Genomic DNA, 18,226 nt, shown 5'->3' with positions numbered 1-18,226 from the left:
CCAGTGTACCATGGGTACCATGGAGAGGATATATGCTTATTACATTTATAAAATATTGTGAATCAATTAAATCAGTTTTATAATTTACATATAAGATTTAACTATATATCTATATCTGTATTTGTACATGGGGTCCAGGCATGATTTCATCAGGGTACTGATAGTATTGCCATTGAGTCAAATCTTGTTGGGCAGCTAGATGACACGGTGGATAGAGTTTTGGGCCTGGAGTCGAGAAGACCTGAGTTCAAATCGGGCTTCTGACACTTACTAGCTGTGTGATCCTGGGAAAGTCATTTAACCTCCATCTACCTCAGTTTCCTCATCTGTAAAATGAAGATAACAATACAATCTACTTCACAGAGTTCTTATGAGGATCAGTTGAGACCACTTTGCTCATTACCAGAGTAAATTAGTAACTCTTTGATAACTTAGGACCATGGAATCACAGATAGGGAGCTGGATAGGACTTTAAAAGTCGACTAGCCCAACTCCTTCATTTTCACAGATGAAGTACTTGAGATTTAGTAGTCTTAGAAGATCAGTGCCTGGGGCCCAGAGAGGTTAGTTGCCTGTGATTAGGGGACTAAAAAGTGTCTGAGCAGGATTTAAGCCAAAGTCTTTTTGATTCCAATTAGGATAAAAAATTACTTTTATCTCCTCTCTAAGAGGTGATAATTCAGTTTCCTATCTAATACTTCCAGGAATAGGGAGGTCACGCCTTTATGAGGCAATTCATTGCTTTTTTTGTAAGTTATACTTCATAGTCATCCCAGATAAACCACTGGGCCTCTCTTCTTCAGGTATTACACAAAATATGTGATTACATTTGGATGTATTGTATAGATTATGTTATATTGGCATTTGGGATGGGAGCAGTGATTTCACTTGCATAGGGAGCTCCCTGTGAGCATATTTCCTCTGCCAATGCCCCTGTTCTGCAATTTGGAGTCTTGGAAAGTTGCACTAAGAATTTAAGTGACTTGCCCCCTGTCATATACCCAATGTGTGTCAGGAAAGAATATAAAAGTAGGGCGATGCAATTGCCATTTGTTATGTAGGATGTGATTTATGATCTTTGTGACATTATATATTATTCTATCTCTATACTTGCATTTCTACATTAAAAATAGTGTAATTGTAATAGTGGGGGCCCAATTAGCACTCTTCTTGGTGAGGCAAGAAGGTACAGCCAAAGGCCTGTATGTGCCCTTACAAATGAATGTGCCATTTGAGGAAATTTGGTGAAGCAGATACTCTTCCTCCCTTTTGTTTATTATTAATTGGGTAAAGAATCGAAGGATGTCCAAAGCTCAAATTTCAAATCCACACAGCACCAAGTGAAGTTGGGGACTGGAAAACATGGGCCAGTTATATACATGGTCTTCCAGAATCTCAGATTGAGAAGGAACCCCATAGGCCTTTGACCTCAACGACTACCTATACCAGAACTGCTTCTATGACATACGTAAGAAGAGATGATTTAATATTGCCTTGAAGACAACTAAAGGAGGAGGAATCTACTACCTCTTTTTATTATTTATTTGTTGATTGGTTTGTTCATATCTCTATCATCTGTCTGTCTTCCTATTTATTCATTTATTTATTTGGCTCCATTCCCTCTTGAGGCAGTCTATTCTATTTTTTCATAATTCCAATCTTTCCTCGCTTGTTTAGTGATATAATAGAGAAATAGAATCTCAACAGCCACCTAGCCTAAGTTTCTTCCCAATACAGGCATCTCTTCTACTACTTCTCTAAGAGAAGGTAATTCGGCTTCTTATTGAATACTTCTAGGGACAAGGAAGCATCGATTCATTCCTTTTTGGGAAGTTCTACCTCATATTTACTCCAAATATGGTTCCTTGAAACTTCCATTTGGTTTCAGTTCTGCTTTCTGGGGTAAGACAGACTCTTTCTGCTACCTTTTCCACATGATAATCCCTCAAATACTTGAGGACAGCTATCACATCTACTCTAACGCTCTTCTCTTTTCAGGGCTACACATCTCGAGTGACCTTAAGCATTCCTCACGTGAAATGGTTTCCATTCTCTCTTGATTGTCCCCCTCTGGACACTCTTTGGTTTGTCAGAGTCTGCTCTTAAATGATAATGACCAGAACTATACCCTGCACTCAGTTATTTCTGACTAGGATAGATTACAGAATCATTACTTCCTTTCATCTAGCTGCTATAAATCTATCAGTGCTTCCCGAGGCTGAATTAACCCCCTTATCACACAGTTATGTATCTTGTGGCCTCTTTCACATGACCTGCTGTGAAACTGTTTCTGATTTTAAATTTATGCAAAATGTGTACAAGTACAAAACTTTACATTTATCACATATTTTACAATGTTGATTTTTGGCCATCATTCTAGCCCACGTAAATGTGAAATTTTCCCTAAATTATTTGTATCTGTAACTACATAGGTCCGACTTTATTGAAATAATCCATGCTTTATTAGCTGGTGTTCTAGTAATTGGCCATTAACATTTTGACAGAACAATGATCTACTATGTTCATAATGATGGCTTGGAGATATTGTGTGATATTTTATGACAAATGTCTTCTGGATTTTCAATGAAAAATTAAATGGTTTTATTAGATTTTTGTGTTGAGTGGATTTGATCACCTAATTCTTTGAAAATTGTAAATCTATGTAAAGTAACTTTCTGTTAATTGATCAATCAATAAGAATTTAAGCAGCCACTACGTGCTAGGCATTTTACAAATATTATTTCATTTGATCCTCACAACAACCCTTTGTTATCTCTATTTTACAGCTGAGGAAACTGAGGCAGATAGAGGTTAAGTAACTTGCCCGGGGTTGCGCAACTGGTAAGTATCTGAGGTCAAATTTGAACTCAGATCTTTCTGACTCCAGGGCCAGTGCACTATTTGCCGCACAACCTACCTAGTTACCAATCCTAGCACTGGGGTACAAATAAAAAAAAATAATACCTACTCTATAGGAGCTCAAATTCTAATGAGGGAGACTAGTATAAATAATACATACTGTATAAATATAAATTGAATAAAACAACCATAGACAAAGTAGCTACATACAAAGTAGTTTGGGAGGGAGGGCACTAGCATTATGTGTGTGGTTTTTGTGTGTGTGGGGTTTATCAGGAAAAACTTCATGCAGAAGTTGATGCTTTAACTGTATCTTAAAGGAAGAGAGGGACTCTGAGGTAGAGGTAAGGAGAAAGCACGTTTTGGGCTTGTGAGGTGGACTCTTGCATACAGGGTACGTATTACTAAAACTCTTAGTGAGGTTTTAAGTTCAAGCAAAGTTTAGTTTTAAGTTTTAAGCTTTTTGGACTAAGACTTTTTGGACACCATGTGTGTTTGTGGATATGCTATTTATATATGTTTGTGAATGTTATTGTATATTTATATGTACATGCTATTATATGTATCTTGGTTAACTGATGCTTAAAACAGGGAAAAATTAGGAAAATATTCATGTATTAGGGTAATTTGTTACATTTTGATTATGAAGGATTGACAAGTGTTAATCTTTCACAATAATAGAAACGTCCTTATTCAAAATGAAGTTCCTTTCCTATACATCATGTAAATTTACATATTGCTATAAATTGTATCTATCATTCCAGACCCCTGAGATTTTTCATCCTCGTTATTTCCTATCCTTTGCACTCCACACTTAGCAATGCCTGCTAATATTGCTATTATTTGCTTTATAACCATCCAAGAGAGGTTTCCATGAGAGGCTAATAAGTATTCCTATTTAAGAGATAAATAAATCCTCTTCAAGCTGTCCTACTGAAAGGGCTCCCTCTGTAAGGGGTTACAACACCTTTAGAAATAAGTACTGTGCGTTAACATCCAACGCGGATCGAATTCTGGAATAATGCATATGGTAGGGGTCAGTTCTTAGACCCCTAGCCTCCTGTTCCAGCAGTTGTTACTGAATTAAAGCATCTGTGAATGGGCCTATGAACGGCCCCAATTCTAATGACCATGTGCTGGTTGGGTGGTAAGTATATAGCTAACTTTCAATTCTGGGAAGACTTTTTTAAACTGTAGAGTAAATTTAATGTAGCACAACAGATCATTTGCCACGCATGAAGTACTTGACATTGAGGATGTCAAATATTAAGAGGCAACATGGACAAATACAGTTAAGAAGTATGACTTTTGTTAATAATGTTTAAATTTCCCCCCCTAAAATTAAGAAAACATTCTCCTATTTATTATCTAGGTAATGTTGACTATGAGGAACAGTAAGAGTTAAGATCCCTTTGAAAATATGAAGTTTTCACTGAAAAATTTATCTATGCCTACATCTACAGATATTTTTGGGTAGAAGGAATAAACTTACACAGACATACATGTGAACCAAATTCTTCTTAACAGAAGTTAATGAAAATGGAGGGGTTGGTGTGGAGATAGAGTGGGGAGGATAATGTGGTGTAGTGGGAAGGCTTAGGATTCGGGTTCAGGAGGCTGTTTCCCCAGCACCTAGTATTGTGCCTTACACATAGTAGGTGCTTATTAAATGTTTGTTGAATGAATAAATGAAACCCAAATCCTTGTCCTAGCTCTGTCACTACCTTGAAGCTGGGGCATCAGGTAAGTCACATCCCTTTCCTGGGCTTCAGTTTCCTCATTTGTAAAATGAGGGGGGTTAAGTAAGATTATTTTTCAGATCCCTTCTAGCTTTAAAATTCTGATAGAAAATAGTGATTTGAAACAGATGTGTGTTCTTGACGTAGATGTTATTTCCAGACAAAACAGTTAGCACTTGTCATGAATGCTCTGCCACTGACAAAGCTCTCAACAGAATGACAAATAAAATGATAGATGAAGAAAATAGTCCTTGACCCCAATACTCAGCTTTAAAAACAAGAAAGAGTGGTAATATTGAGATGTGGGCCTCTTTACCTTCCCTTAAGACCTCTGTGTTTGGGACTAGTTCAAGCAGGCTTCCTGAAGGCATTGATTATTTTGATTTTCATGACTGAATTGGGGTGACTCACTACATTAATAATTAATGAGTTAAAACCCATTGGGGAATTGGGGTGGTTAGGCTTCCCCCAACTCTCTTTATCTGGAGCAACAACTCCTTTGGTAGTCTGCTGAAGCCCTTATCCAACTGCTTCTCAGAATAATGATTTTAGATGTGAAAAATAAAATATATAGCATTACATATATAAATAAATATATAAAATTATAAAGGAAGCAGTTTTATTGAAATAAATCCATTGAAATAAATTCCATCCAAATTCATGGACCACCTCCTCTAGGGAATTATTTATGGGCTGCCTGGGGATCCATGGACTCCAGATAAGAAACCATATTCTAAATGATACTAATTTTCTTATAGGTCCCTACCAGCTTTCTGACACTAATCAGCAAAATATACTTAAGTGTATTTTTCAAAGCCTAGTTTTTACTGAGGATTTTCTCTCTTTGCATTTTCAGTGAAAAGCCTGTTCTTGAAAATGAGGAGCCACTCTAATTACGGATTAACATATGATTTATAACAAATAAAGAGTAAATGAATGCATGGTCAGATAGATAAATAGAGACAGATGAAGACAGACAGGGACAGGGACAGAGAGATGATAGAGACAGATAGATATAGACAGACAGAGAAAGACATATAGATAAAGATGTATAAATATATATAGATATAGATAGATGGATAGATAGATAGATAGATGGATAGATAAGTAGTGGCAGCATGTGTGATGCTATTCTGGAAGGATTATTGTGGTTAATCTAGCTGGAGCAGCTGCTAGTAACAATGAAGTTCTGCTTCTGATGAGGCTTTAATGTGTTATTATTAGGACCAAACACAAAATGCAACAAGCTATAGGAAATCAATAAATGCTAATAGCCAGAAACAGCAAGTCAGTTGTGAGATCTATAGAGTATTGATTTAATTATAGCTGGAACTGGGACAGAGAAATGAATGATTACTCAGCCTTCCCAATGATCTAAGAAGCTAAGTGACTTTCATCATAGGTTACTCACCATCATATGTATAGATGTTCATGTTGCGAGGCTCAGGATAGAAACAAGAGCAGATCAGTGACAGCATGGACAGCTCCTTCATTTTTTCCTTGTAGGCTGAAACAAAAAAAAAAATTATGTGAGTGAATTTTCATTGTCAAATTCCCATCTGTCTTTAGGTCTACATGTTAATTAGAGTAATTTGTAGAATGATTCCTGGCACATTAAACTGCCTGATTTTTCAGGTAGCCAGTCAGTCAGTAAACAAGTAATTTTTTTTTTGGGCTAGGTAATGGGGTTAAATGACTTGCCCAGGGTCACACAGCTAGTAAGTGTTATGTGTCTGAGGCTGGGTTTGAACTTAGGTCCTCCTGAATCCAAGACCAGTGCTCTATCCACCGCGCCACCTACCTGTACATAAACAAGCAATTTTTAAGTACCTTCTATGTGCCAGGCATTGTGCTAAGTATTAGGGAGGCAAAGAAAGGAAAAACAAAACAAAACAGTCCTTACTCTCAAGGAGCTCACAGTCTATTTGGGAGTAAACAATTATGTACAAACAAGATATCTACAGGATAAATCAGGGTAAACTCAGAGGGAAGGCACTAACATTAAGGGGAACCAGGGAAGACTTCGTACAGAAGGTAAGATTGTGGCTGAGACTTGAAGAGAGCCGGGAGGCAGAGATGAGGAGGGAGAACATTCTGGGCAATGGGGAAAGCCAAAGAAAATACACAGATTAGGGAGATGGATTGTTGTTCTAGGAATTGCAAGGCTGTGTATGCGGGGGTGAGGGGGGTTGGGGGGTGGGGTGCGGGGTGTGGGGGAAAGAGGGGACGGGGACTGGAGAGGGAGTATGAAGTCTTCAAATATGAGAATAGATTGAATCCAAGTCTCTCTTCGAATATACTTTCTGTGTGTTTAACTACAGTAAACTGCTATGTCTAGAGGGCTATGTCTAGGCCCTCATAAAGCAGAAGGCTATGCCTACATTCCTCTTTTATTAATTTATTCAATTGAAAAAAATGACTCCAGTTTTATCAGTAGATTGTCCTTGAGGACATGGACTATTTTTGTTTTGGAATTCCCAGGACCTAGCATACTGGAGGCACGTAATAAATGCTTGTACTATTGAGTTGACTCAAGTAGAGATTTAAGCAGCAGCTATTTGCTTATTTATTCAGAGTGGGTAACAATTTATTTCAACAGGATAAATAAGTAGTGATGAATGAAAGAAGTGTTATGGAGAGTAATGTGAGTGGGCTGCATAGGATAGATCAACAACAGGAGAGGCTGAATACATAGGCCAGTTGCAATAGTTCAGGCCTAAAGTGATCAGGCCTAGATTGAGGGAATGAGAATAGCAGCAAGGAGAAAGGAAAGGAATACTCATCAAGTGCAACACACATCAGGAAAGAAGAACTTGTTGACTCTAACTGCATGTGGAGGCCAAGAAAGAGGGAAAAATGAAAGACTGCTTCAAGATTTCATACTTAAGACAATGAGCTACCGCAGTAGCTCGGAAGAGGGAGAAATTCCTGTGGGCTGGTGTAGTCATGGAAGGCATCCCTGGAGAAATGGGGCATGAGATGGGCCTTCTATAGGATTCAGATAATCAGGTTTGGGGTGGGAGGACAGGCGTAAGTAATGAAACCTAAAAAGCATTTTTATGAAAAATGCAAAACCCAAGAAAACAAAACACATATGTATGTAGAAGAAATGATGGTGCTAATAAAGCTTAACAATCAATAATGCAATTGCAAGTGTTGAATGAATGGTAATTCTCCTTATAGGCTTAGGTTAATAGAATAACCACAGTCCTTTCAATATATCCCTGCATAAAGTGGAGCCGTGAGCTTTCTGGCAACTTCTGGGAGGTGATAAGTAATTTTATATAATCTTTTCCACAGTTGGTTGCTCTTGATATTAGCTATTAATGTTTGAGAATAAATTTCTTACCCCAGTGAATTAATTTCAAATTCGGCCCACATGAAGAATATTAATACTAGAGCAGCATCTACTTAACCGAATGACACAGGAATGCTAATCGTTTTCCTCCATTCTTCCACACAGTTATCATTAACCATGCCCCTTTTACCCTGGCTTTCAAACAGATCTTCGTTGTTTAACCATTGTATTTGAACAAGAAGGTAATGTATTATTGATTTTAATAATAAAGAGACTGAATCTTACATGTTCTAGCTGTAAAGCCTGTGATTCCAAGAGGTGTTTCCCCTCTCTGTATTGCCTTTGCAACTTATATTTTAGAGACTTGTTCTGTCCATTGGCCCAGGCCTGGAGATGGAAGGGAGGGGTACCATGATAAAGAGCTGCAGATTAGAGAAAGCCTGACTGGCAGGAAGTGGGGTGGGGGGAAGCTTTGTTGAGTTTTTAGTTTAGTTCTCTTTCCCATTTGCTAATGGAATTTACATAATCTTTATTGATGTGACTAGAAAAGCTTCAGATCACAATTACTTATGCTAAGGCAATTATCTGGGGAATTTAGGACAAGAAAACTCTTTTGCCTAAGTTACTTAGGCATTTTAAGAACAAGCATTTTTTTGGTCTGAGTGATCCCCTGTAATTCTATTTCATTATTCTGTGTACATATGCAGCCTTTAAACTCACTCTCTCTCTTTCTCTCCCTCTCTCTCTCTCTCTCTCTCTCTCAATAGCTCATAGATTTAATTTTAAAAGCTTTAATTTATAGCTTATTTGTTGAAATGAAAACTTAAAACAAGTATACAAAACAGTTGGTTCCTGACTTTGTATTCAAAGCAATACGTTTCCATAATACTAAACATATTGATCTTCTCTCTCTTTTTTTCCTCTCCTCTTCTCCTTTCCTTTTCTTCTCTCTCTCTCTTTTTCTGTTTCTGTCTCTGTCTCTGTCTTAAAGGAGAAAGTATTTGTGGAGGGAAAGTAAGCATATTTTGCATCTGAAAAATATGTATGTATATAAAGTATTAAAATAACAACCAGCTATAGTTAATTGAGTCATGGGGATAGATTAAAAAGCCCAGAAAATAATAATGATAGCAATATATTATTATATATTAATATAAATGGGGCAGTTAGGTGGCACAGTGGATACAGTGCTGAGCCTGGAGTCAGGAAGACCTGAGCTCAAATCTGGCCTCAGACACTTACTAGCTGTGTGATCTTGGACAAGTCACTTAATCCTGTTTGCTTCAGTTTCCTTGTCTATAAAATGAGCTGGAGAAGGAAATGGCCAATCACTCCAGTATCTTTGCCAAGAAAATTCCCAAATGAGGTCACAAAGAGTTGGACACAACTGAAATGACTGAACAACAAAAAATTAATATAAGTAATAATAATAGCTAGAATTTATATACCACTTTAAAGTTTACAGAGAGTTTTACAAATATTACCTCATTTGATTCTCACAACAATCCTGGGATGTAGGTGCTATTATCATCCACATTTGATAGATGAGGTAACTGAGGCAGACAGGTTAAGTGATTCATCCAGGGTTACATAGCTGATAAGTGTCTGAGGCCAGATTTGAACTCAGGTAGAACTGCATTTACACACCAAAGTGGATCATTGAAAATTGGGGCAATTAAACACTAATTCAGAGTAAATCCTCACCTTAAAAAATAATACAAATAATGGAAATTAAATATTTTTAATGGAATTATTTGGATGATTTCTTCAACTACCCATTTCATTTGGCCTGTATAAAAATGTAACCATAGATAAGGGTTTTTACTCTGTCTAGTAATCTCTATAATTCTAAGTTCCCAGGTTTTATTACTCCCTGAGTTACCCAAGATCACCAAGCAAGGAAAAGGTGATGTTGACACTTCAGCTTACCTTTTCAAACTTCAGTGTTTTTTTTTCTTTCTTTTTGTCTAGGCAATGGGGTTAAGTGACTTGCCCAGGGTCACACAGCTACTAAGTGTTATGTGTCTGAGACTGTATTTGAACTCAGGTACTCCTGACTCCAGGGCCAGTGATCTATCCACTGTGCCACCTAGCTGCCCCTCCAGTGTTCTTTTTACTACTTGAGTGTGGAATGCGTAGGTAGTATGGCTCAATGGAGAGCACATTGGCCTTATAGGCTCAAATTCTGCTTCAGATACTTACTAGCTGGGTTACCTTGGGTAAGTCACTTAATCTTGCCCTGCCTCAGTTTCCTCATCTGCAAGAAAAGGACTAATAAAATTGATTAATACTTATTACACATGGTTGTGGTGGCAAAACAAATGAGATAAAAGTATGTAAAACACTTTTCAAACCTTAAAATGCTATACCAGATGCCCCCACAGATTTAGTGCAGTTAATAAGATTAAACTACTCTATGTCTTTTGGCACACTGTATAAATGTCAGCTATTATTATCATGTAGTAGATTTTGAGTTTCATATTCATTAGGTTATAGAATTGTCAATGTTTCCTATGTGGAAAATGTTACTTCGTTTATGCTTGTCTAGTTATTTTGAGTGTGATACATAGCAATTGACATCAGCTCTGTTGACTAATATGTGAAAAGTCAAGGAGAAATATTCTAGAAAATTCCAAATTTCAGAAACCTGAGTAGGATAATATTCATAGTCAGATAAAGTGAGGTACCATGACTTAGTCAAAAGGGGACAAATTAACATGGATACCGGAATGGAAGTCCTGAGACCTGAGCTTGACACGTAATTCTAACATTCACTAGCTATGGGGACCCTGGACAATTAATTTCATCTTTCTCAGATACCTCATTTTAAAATTGGGATTAATCACAGTTATAACACCTCTGTAAACCTGAAAGTATCGGAGCTCTCCTTATATCTCAGAAATCTTGGCTATCTTAATAATAAACTGATTTGATTGATTGATGCTCTTGCCCTAAGTTTCTGCCACAGATTCTGAAAAGAGCCCAGAATGTCAGTTAGCTGCCAGTCTACAAATTAGAATCTCTGCGCTCTCCTCCTCTCTTTTCCTTTATTTTACCTGGGGCCCTTTTGGTAATGAGTTTTCTTGATAAGTTCTCGTTATTGAACTCCAATCCAATTTTGCTTGTTTTCTTTGGAAAGACCTCTGGGGATAAACTCACTGTATAAAGAATAAGATTAGGCGAAAGGGACAATGCAAGGTACAATGGGTTTACTTTTCTTTGATGTACAGTTAACTCCATTTACATTGGCCTCCGTGTAAAGTGATTTCATTGACAAAAGCACTTTTGTTGAGCTCTGGAGGTAAACTTTCATTTATACCGGTTTCGATTGTAGGGCCTTTTCTCTTACGAAAGAAATTGTGTTCCAGAATTTCTACAGAAAGAGCATTTTAGCAATTGCACCAGGTCCCATATTGTGGTAAAGGTCCCCTACTGCTGATCGCTGGCCAGGGACTGGGGGCAGAGACAGGTGGGAGCACTGCCAAGTGGTGTCATAGAAACTCTGAGTTGTAGACAAACATACGCAATCGAATATCAGTCATGATATATAATATATATATATATATATATATATAATATATTCATACATATATACACACATATATTAATAGTTGAGATATATACATATAGATGGGCATATATAGATACCTATGCATGAATGTATGTATTCATCTCTCAGCCATAATTATCCATGAGTCTCATCTTCTTCTCTATCTCCCTCCTATTTTAATCCTCAGATTACCTTTTTGTAATCTTCAGATTTGTTCTTGATAATAATTTTAACCTGATTTTATCTATTGGTAGAATATTGTGGGGTTAGGGTGGCAAGAGAAAGAAAAGATGTACTCCATTTCCACTTTAGGTCCCAGAACCTAAAGTAATAATAATAATAAATAAAAATAAACTAACATTTGTACAGTGCTCTGAGGCTTGCAAAGAACATTCACATATGTTGTTTCATTTGTTTCTCACAACTACAGGAGGTAAGTGCTATTATCATCCCAATTTTATGGAAGAGAAAACAGGCAGAGAGAGATTAAATGACCTAACTGGGGCAATACTCCCTAGTGAGTGTTTGGGGTAGGATTTAAACTTGTCTGCCTGATCCCAGGTCCAGTATTCTACCCACCAGGCCACATAACTGCCTGTAGACCAATTATTGGCCAGAGGCAGCTAGGAAGTTCAGGTCCTGGAGTCGAGAAGACTTGGTGTCAAATATGGCCTCAGAAACTAGCTGTATGCCTCTGGGCAAGTCATTTAACCTCTGCCTGCCTCAGTTTCCTCATCTGTATAATAAAAACAATAATATCAGCCACCTCACAGAGTTGTGAGTTTCAAATAAAATAATATTTGAACAACTTTTAGCACATTGCCTGGCCTATAATGGACACTTAAGTAATGATTTTACTCCCTCTCCTTCCAGGTTCAACTCTTTCATCTCCTTGCAAACAGAGCATGCTTTGCTAAGACACAAGTCACTGAGATTTCCTTCTTAAAAGCCTGAACAGAGTGGGCCCTGGTAATTTTAAGTAAAAAACATTTTCAGCCCACTATGAATTCTAATTTGAGATTGTCTGATTTTTTTCGAGGTTGGCCAGGGGACAACTTTGATACAAGAAACTCGTCATTTAAGAAAAAAATACAATCTAATTTTTAATGTACTATTTGAACATCATAGACAGTTGCTGTTATAGTTGGCCTTGTTCCAGTTGTATCTGGTCTGTATGATGTAATGGTACATTGTTGAGTATGAAAATGTATCCGTATTAGGTTCTACTTCCCCCAGTAAGAATTATGGCTCCCAAAGTACAGTTTTCAAGGCCATTTCTGAAGGATTAATATTTAACTAATGTAAGCACTGTACCTTTCATGTGGGGACAGAGAGCAAATCAAATAAAGGGACATTTTAAAAGGTCAAAGTGGAGCAACCCATCACTGGTTTTACGGAAACATATGAGGCACTAAAATTCTAATTCTCAGTTCTTGGCACAGAAAATGTGACCAGAAAAATAAATTGGGTGACATGAATCAGTCCTTGTGATCAAAATCATAATGAGAATAGTAAATTGTACCAACCAGGGACCTAACCCTGCCTTGATCCCCATTTGAAGTTCCCATTCATTTTAATCAATGTCTCACTCTGTGATGTAGAATGCTGTCCATTTTTTTCCTGATAAAGGAAAATTGGCTGTCTTTGGGGAGGCCTTGCTAGACTATTGTTTATAGAAATAATAGAAGCACAGTCTGTTTACAATCAATGCTTTGTCACTCAGCCTAATTCTCATGTGGGCTCAGGGAATCATTCTTTTGTCTTGCTCTGGCATTCAAGGGTGGTCAGACGGCTACCTGACAGCACCCAACTTATGTATGGCTAGGCTCCAGCCCCTCAGACTATTAATAAATATGTTCAGAAAGGAATGAGATGATTGGTCCCCAAACCTCAAGAGTTCTCTCTTAAATGTGGTTGCATTCATTCTGCAAAGACAGATTAATGTGAGTGGAACAAGTGTTAGATTTTGCTATCAAAACAGTTTGGGGTTCTGATTGCTATTGTGATACTTACTACTCACGACCTTGGGTAGAGGCAGCTTGATGGTGTAGTGGATAGAGGACTGGCCCTGCAGTCAGGAGGACCTGGGTTCAGATCTGGCCTCAGATACATAACATTCACTAACTTTGTGACTCTGGTCAAGTCACTTAACCCCAATTGCTTCACCAAAAAAAAAGACCTGAATTTAAATCCAGCTTTGGGTATTTATTAGCTGTGTGACCTTGAGCAAGTCACTTCACCTCTGTTTACCTCATTTTCCTCAAGTGAAAATGGGGATAACAGCACCTACCTCATAGGGTTGTTGTGAGGATCAAATGAGATAAGATTTATAAAGCACTTAGCACAGTGTTTAGCACACAGTGGGTACTATAACTGCTTATTTCCTTTGCTTCTTTTTTCTCTCGACAAGACACTTAACCTCAATGGATCTCAATTTTCTTATCTATAAAATGAGGGCATTGGACTAGGATGACGTCAATGGCTTCTTCCAGCTCTAACTCCATAATACTTGTTATAAGAGAAGAGATTAGTCTTGTGGTCAGAAAACCTGGGTTCAAATTCTGGCTCTTCCCCTTATTAGCTGTTGGATAATGATTGGGTCTCATCAGCTCTCTGAGCTTTGGTTTCCTCATTTGTAAAATGGAAATCATTGTATTTACACTGCTTACCTCACGTGGTTGTTATGAGAATATACTTTGTAAATCTTACAGTAGTGTGTGAATGTAAACTTCCATGGAGGCCAACATATCATTCTCTACAGTCATTTTGCAAAGTGCTTGATATATCCTTTCATTCCTAAGTGGTTTAATTTCAGGTGGACTATAGAAGCCCATACAATGGACCTTCCTAATTTTGGATACACTGGCCTAATCATTCATTCATTCATCTGTGATGTTTTAAACCCTTACCATGTTTAAGCACTGAGCAGATCATGCACAATTAGCTCTTCATTTGTTACTGTTATTAATGCAATTTTTCATGAAGTGACTTAATCAGCTTCTAGAATCAGAAATGTTTTGGTCACCAGTGACAAGGAAAATAGACTATTTAGATGTCCTGTTGCCACCCTATTGTTGAGATGTTTTGAAGGGATCTTCAGAAAACACACCAAAATAAAAAGCCCTCCATTACTATTTCCCATTGCATACACATTGAAATGTGGCTATGGTCTAGATTTCTGTACGGGGTGACGTCAATACAAAGATGAAATACCAATTATAACATAGAATGCACTCAATGACAGCAAAAATTTTCAAAGATGGAAATTGTGAAGACAAGATTCATTGTAACAGCTGTTGAGAATATGAAGTTAAAGCCATTTTTACCAAAGAGAATTCAGCCACCAAGTCACTGACATTACCTGGCTCCTGTCAATGAGCTGCCAGGGGAAACTATATTCTCCCATTCTTAATAAAGATTCTTTGTGAAAGGTCACTTCATTTTTTTTTTTGTTTTTATCCTCAGGGCCTTTCATGGCACCTGGCACAAAGCAGGTGTTTGATAAATGCTCATTGATTGATTGATGGGGAACATAACTGTGGCATGTTCTTTAAGGTTTCATGTAATATATGTTATCTCTTTTGAAAGCTACTCTATATGTACCACATTGGTGATTCCATTTGCATATTTATACTTAATTTTTATACTCTTTTTAGGAGAGGTTGAATAGTTTCTGGGCCAAAGAAAGCAAGGTTGCAAAAATTCTGAATCTATATAGTTGAGTACTCATTCTTATAAAGCTCATATCATCCCAAAATGGTAGGCAGAGATGTGTGAGTAATTCTTGGGCATCCTCTGAAGGCATGTAGCCCAAAACATAGCCAGGACAATTTCAGTTTGCAAACTTTTTCTCCTTTAAACTTATGTTTAAACACTCCCACCCCCAAAATATTGTACTGAGAGGTTGAAAAATACATCAGGGCTGTGTTTCCGTGATTCCAATAAGATTGATAAATGAATGAAAAAGTAAATTAAAAAATTCAGTTTGTTTTCTCTCTGCCTTCTGAACTCTGAATTGATTGATTACTTGGACATTTTAGAGACAGTGTTAATTAACAGGCTTTAATGCAATGCTGTACTTTGCAGCCCTGATTAGGTTAGGTGACTTGACGTGATAGTTGACCAATAGTTTGGCTATCTTAGATGATATACTTAGAAGAAACATTAGGTGGAAGAGGGTTACATTAATTTCTGGCAGAAGTCCTATCTGTAATAATCTAATCTGATTTTTCTGACATTACGAAAATTTGTACATGCTCAGCATGCATTTTATGATGAGGTTGTAGATGAAATTTTAATTTGATGAGTCATGGGTCAGTAGACCTGTATATTCCTTTCTTTTCCCCATAGGTTTCTTTTACTTGTAAGATTATCAATTCATTTCCATTTAACAAATGCTTATTAAACACACACTAAGGGAAAGGCACTGTGATAGGGGATTAGGATACAAAGGAGAGAATGAAGCAGTTCCTGCCCTCAAGGAAAATACATTCTTCTAGGGGATACAGCACATACTCAGATAAGTGAATTTGAAGGACATACAAATGGAAATGATGACCATGAATTACTCATACACCTCTACTTGACACTTTTGAATTCCTTCGAAGACAGAGGGAGGACCAAAAATGATTGGGTGGGGTATGGGGTAAGGGATCTCTCAGGGGTAATCAGGGAAGACTTAGTGCAGAAAGTACCCAGCTGAGCTGTGTTTTGAGAAAGCTAGGGGATTTTGTGACATGAAAGGAAAAAGGAAGGGTATACCAGTTATGAGGGATTTGCCTGTGCAAAGGTAATGAGGTGGGAGATAAGATGTCATGTATGAGGAACAACTAGCAGTCTAGTACGAATGGGACAGAGTTTGCATGGAAGGGAATAATAGGAAATAAGACTGAAAACTTAGGTAGTAGCAAAATTGTGGAGGGCTTTAAATGACAGACTGAGGATTATATATTTTAACCTGGAGGCAACAGAGAGTCTCCCAATGACCACCATTATCTACATTTCAAATAGTATTTGTCAAATTTACTCTGAAGAGAGGGGTTTTCTGATATATATATACATATGTGTGTGTGTGTGTGTGTGTGTGTGTGTGTGTGTGTGTGTGTATATACTCCACTTGATTCCTTCTCTTATGCCTAATGCTGGTGTGGAAGCAATCTTATATTCTTAAATGTGGTGCTATCAGACTATAAGTCCTACCAAACTGAGTTTGGGCCATTCATGGACTGTATAGAGATACAGACTATACTGAGGACCAGGTTTTTCTTTTTTTGGTTTTTTGTTTTCGTTTTTGTTTTGGTGAAATGGGGGAAAAGACTTCCAATTAGGTTGGGCAGAGGGTGATGATTTTTTTGGTGATAAGCCCTAGATTACAGAGGGTTATGCTCTGTGCTGATTGGAGGATTACCCATACTGAAGAGACAGTAGACCCTCAGAGACTTGCAGGATGTGTTACACTAAAGAGAAGGCGTAGGAAATTTAAGTTAGCATTTGAGTTCTGCTTTGCCAAGAAAAAAAAATACCAAGATTGGATTCAATGGAAATCACCTTGCAAAAAATACCTCTTTATGAGTCTCTAGCTTCCAAGTAAGTAAATGTCAAATAGAGACCAATAATTAGCTGAGCTTTTGAAAGCCCACTGAAACTATCAGTCCTTAAATGCCATAGGAGGAGGCCACTCACTTAATTGGCCAAAAAAACACCCGAACCTTGTACTCCAGCATGGCTAATGTCAGATTAAATTTACTCATGCCACTTTGAGATTAATCAGAGTGTAGGCAGAATCTCAGAATTCAAACATGATAAGGCTCAGGCTAAAATAACATTTATGGGTCAAAGATAAACAACACAGAGTGACAAAGTGACTCTGAGCAGAGGATGCTGGAGAAGATTCACCTCTATTCAGTGTGGTGGTAGTGGAAGGAGTATTGAAGTCAGAGGACATCCTGTTTACTGCCTGTGTGACCTTGGGCAAATCCTCCTTAGGACTCATCTGTAAAATGAGGGGGTACACTAAATGGCCTCTGAGATCTCTTCCAACTCTCAATCTATGATTCCATTATCCCCTTGGACTACCATGATACAGCAGTCAAAATAGCAGGAAACTATGAGTCAAGATAAATATTTCATGGAACACCAAAATCACATCAACACATTTAGCTTTCCCCAATGTCCCAAATCACTCCTACTGTGATTCACTTATAGCCATTGATTCATTAATTCAGCAAATATTTGAGTATCTATGCTGTGCAAGTTATTTTCATATTCCTGCTATTCATTCTTAATTGGAATGTTTCTTCAGAGAAAGCATGAAATAAATGAAATCTATATTAAACTTTTAAAAATGTTTGATGTTCAAAATAATAAATATTTCAACCAAACTTTCAGTAATTTTATTTTTGAGTAATTGCAAGACTCACAGTCATTTAAATGAGTGTTAAACATTTTGCTACTACCCTAGAAGTATAATTTCCTTTAGAATTCATTTTAGAGACAGCTAAAATGGTGTTAAAGAAATCCTTCAGGTTAACCTAGATATGTCAGCTAAAATTGCTCGTGTGTGCTGGCATTTCAAACATCCCACCTCCTCACAGTTTGCCAGGGATGAGCTCATTCTTTTCTGAAATGGGCTTTGTTATATTGCAGGCTGGACTTTAATTAGTACAATCTTCTGTCAGCAGCACAGTAATATATTAGCCAAGTAGGGGATGAAATCACTACATTATTCTGGAAATGATTTGTCTCTTCCCATCACTGCTAAATGCATTAAAATGTGACATA

The 18,226-nt window shown here is 37.4% G+C and overlaps 1 protein-coding gene across 1 annotated transcript in view; it reads right to left on the bottom strand.

The window, feature by feature from the left end:
• LOC114054123 (stathmin-2) overlaps positions 1-18,226 on the bottom strand; it is a 69,914-nt gene that overhangs the window by 29,510 nt on the left and 22,178 nt on the right. Inside the window, exon 2 of the mRNA XM_027877259.1 lies at positions 6,010-6,105. Coding sequence (XP_027733060.1) covers positions 6,010-6,105 — 96 coding nt within the window. The remainder of the gene's footprint in view (positions 1-6,009; positions 6,106-18,226) is intronic.

Source organism: Vombatus ursinus, unplaced genomic scaffold (assembly GCF_900497805.2).
Source record: "Vombatus ursinus unplaced genomic scaffold, bare-nosed wombat genome assembly UNPS02014812.1, whole genome shotgun sequence".
Lineage (NCBI taxonomy): Eukaryota > Metazoa > Chordata > Mammalia > Diprotodontia > Vombatidae > Vombatus > Vombatus ursinus.
This window is presented reverse-complemented; position numbering and strand designations above follow the sequence as displayed.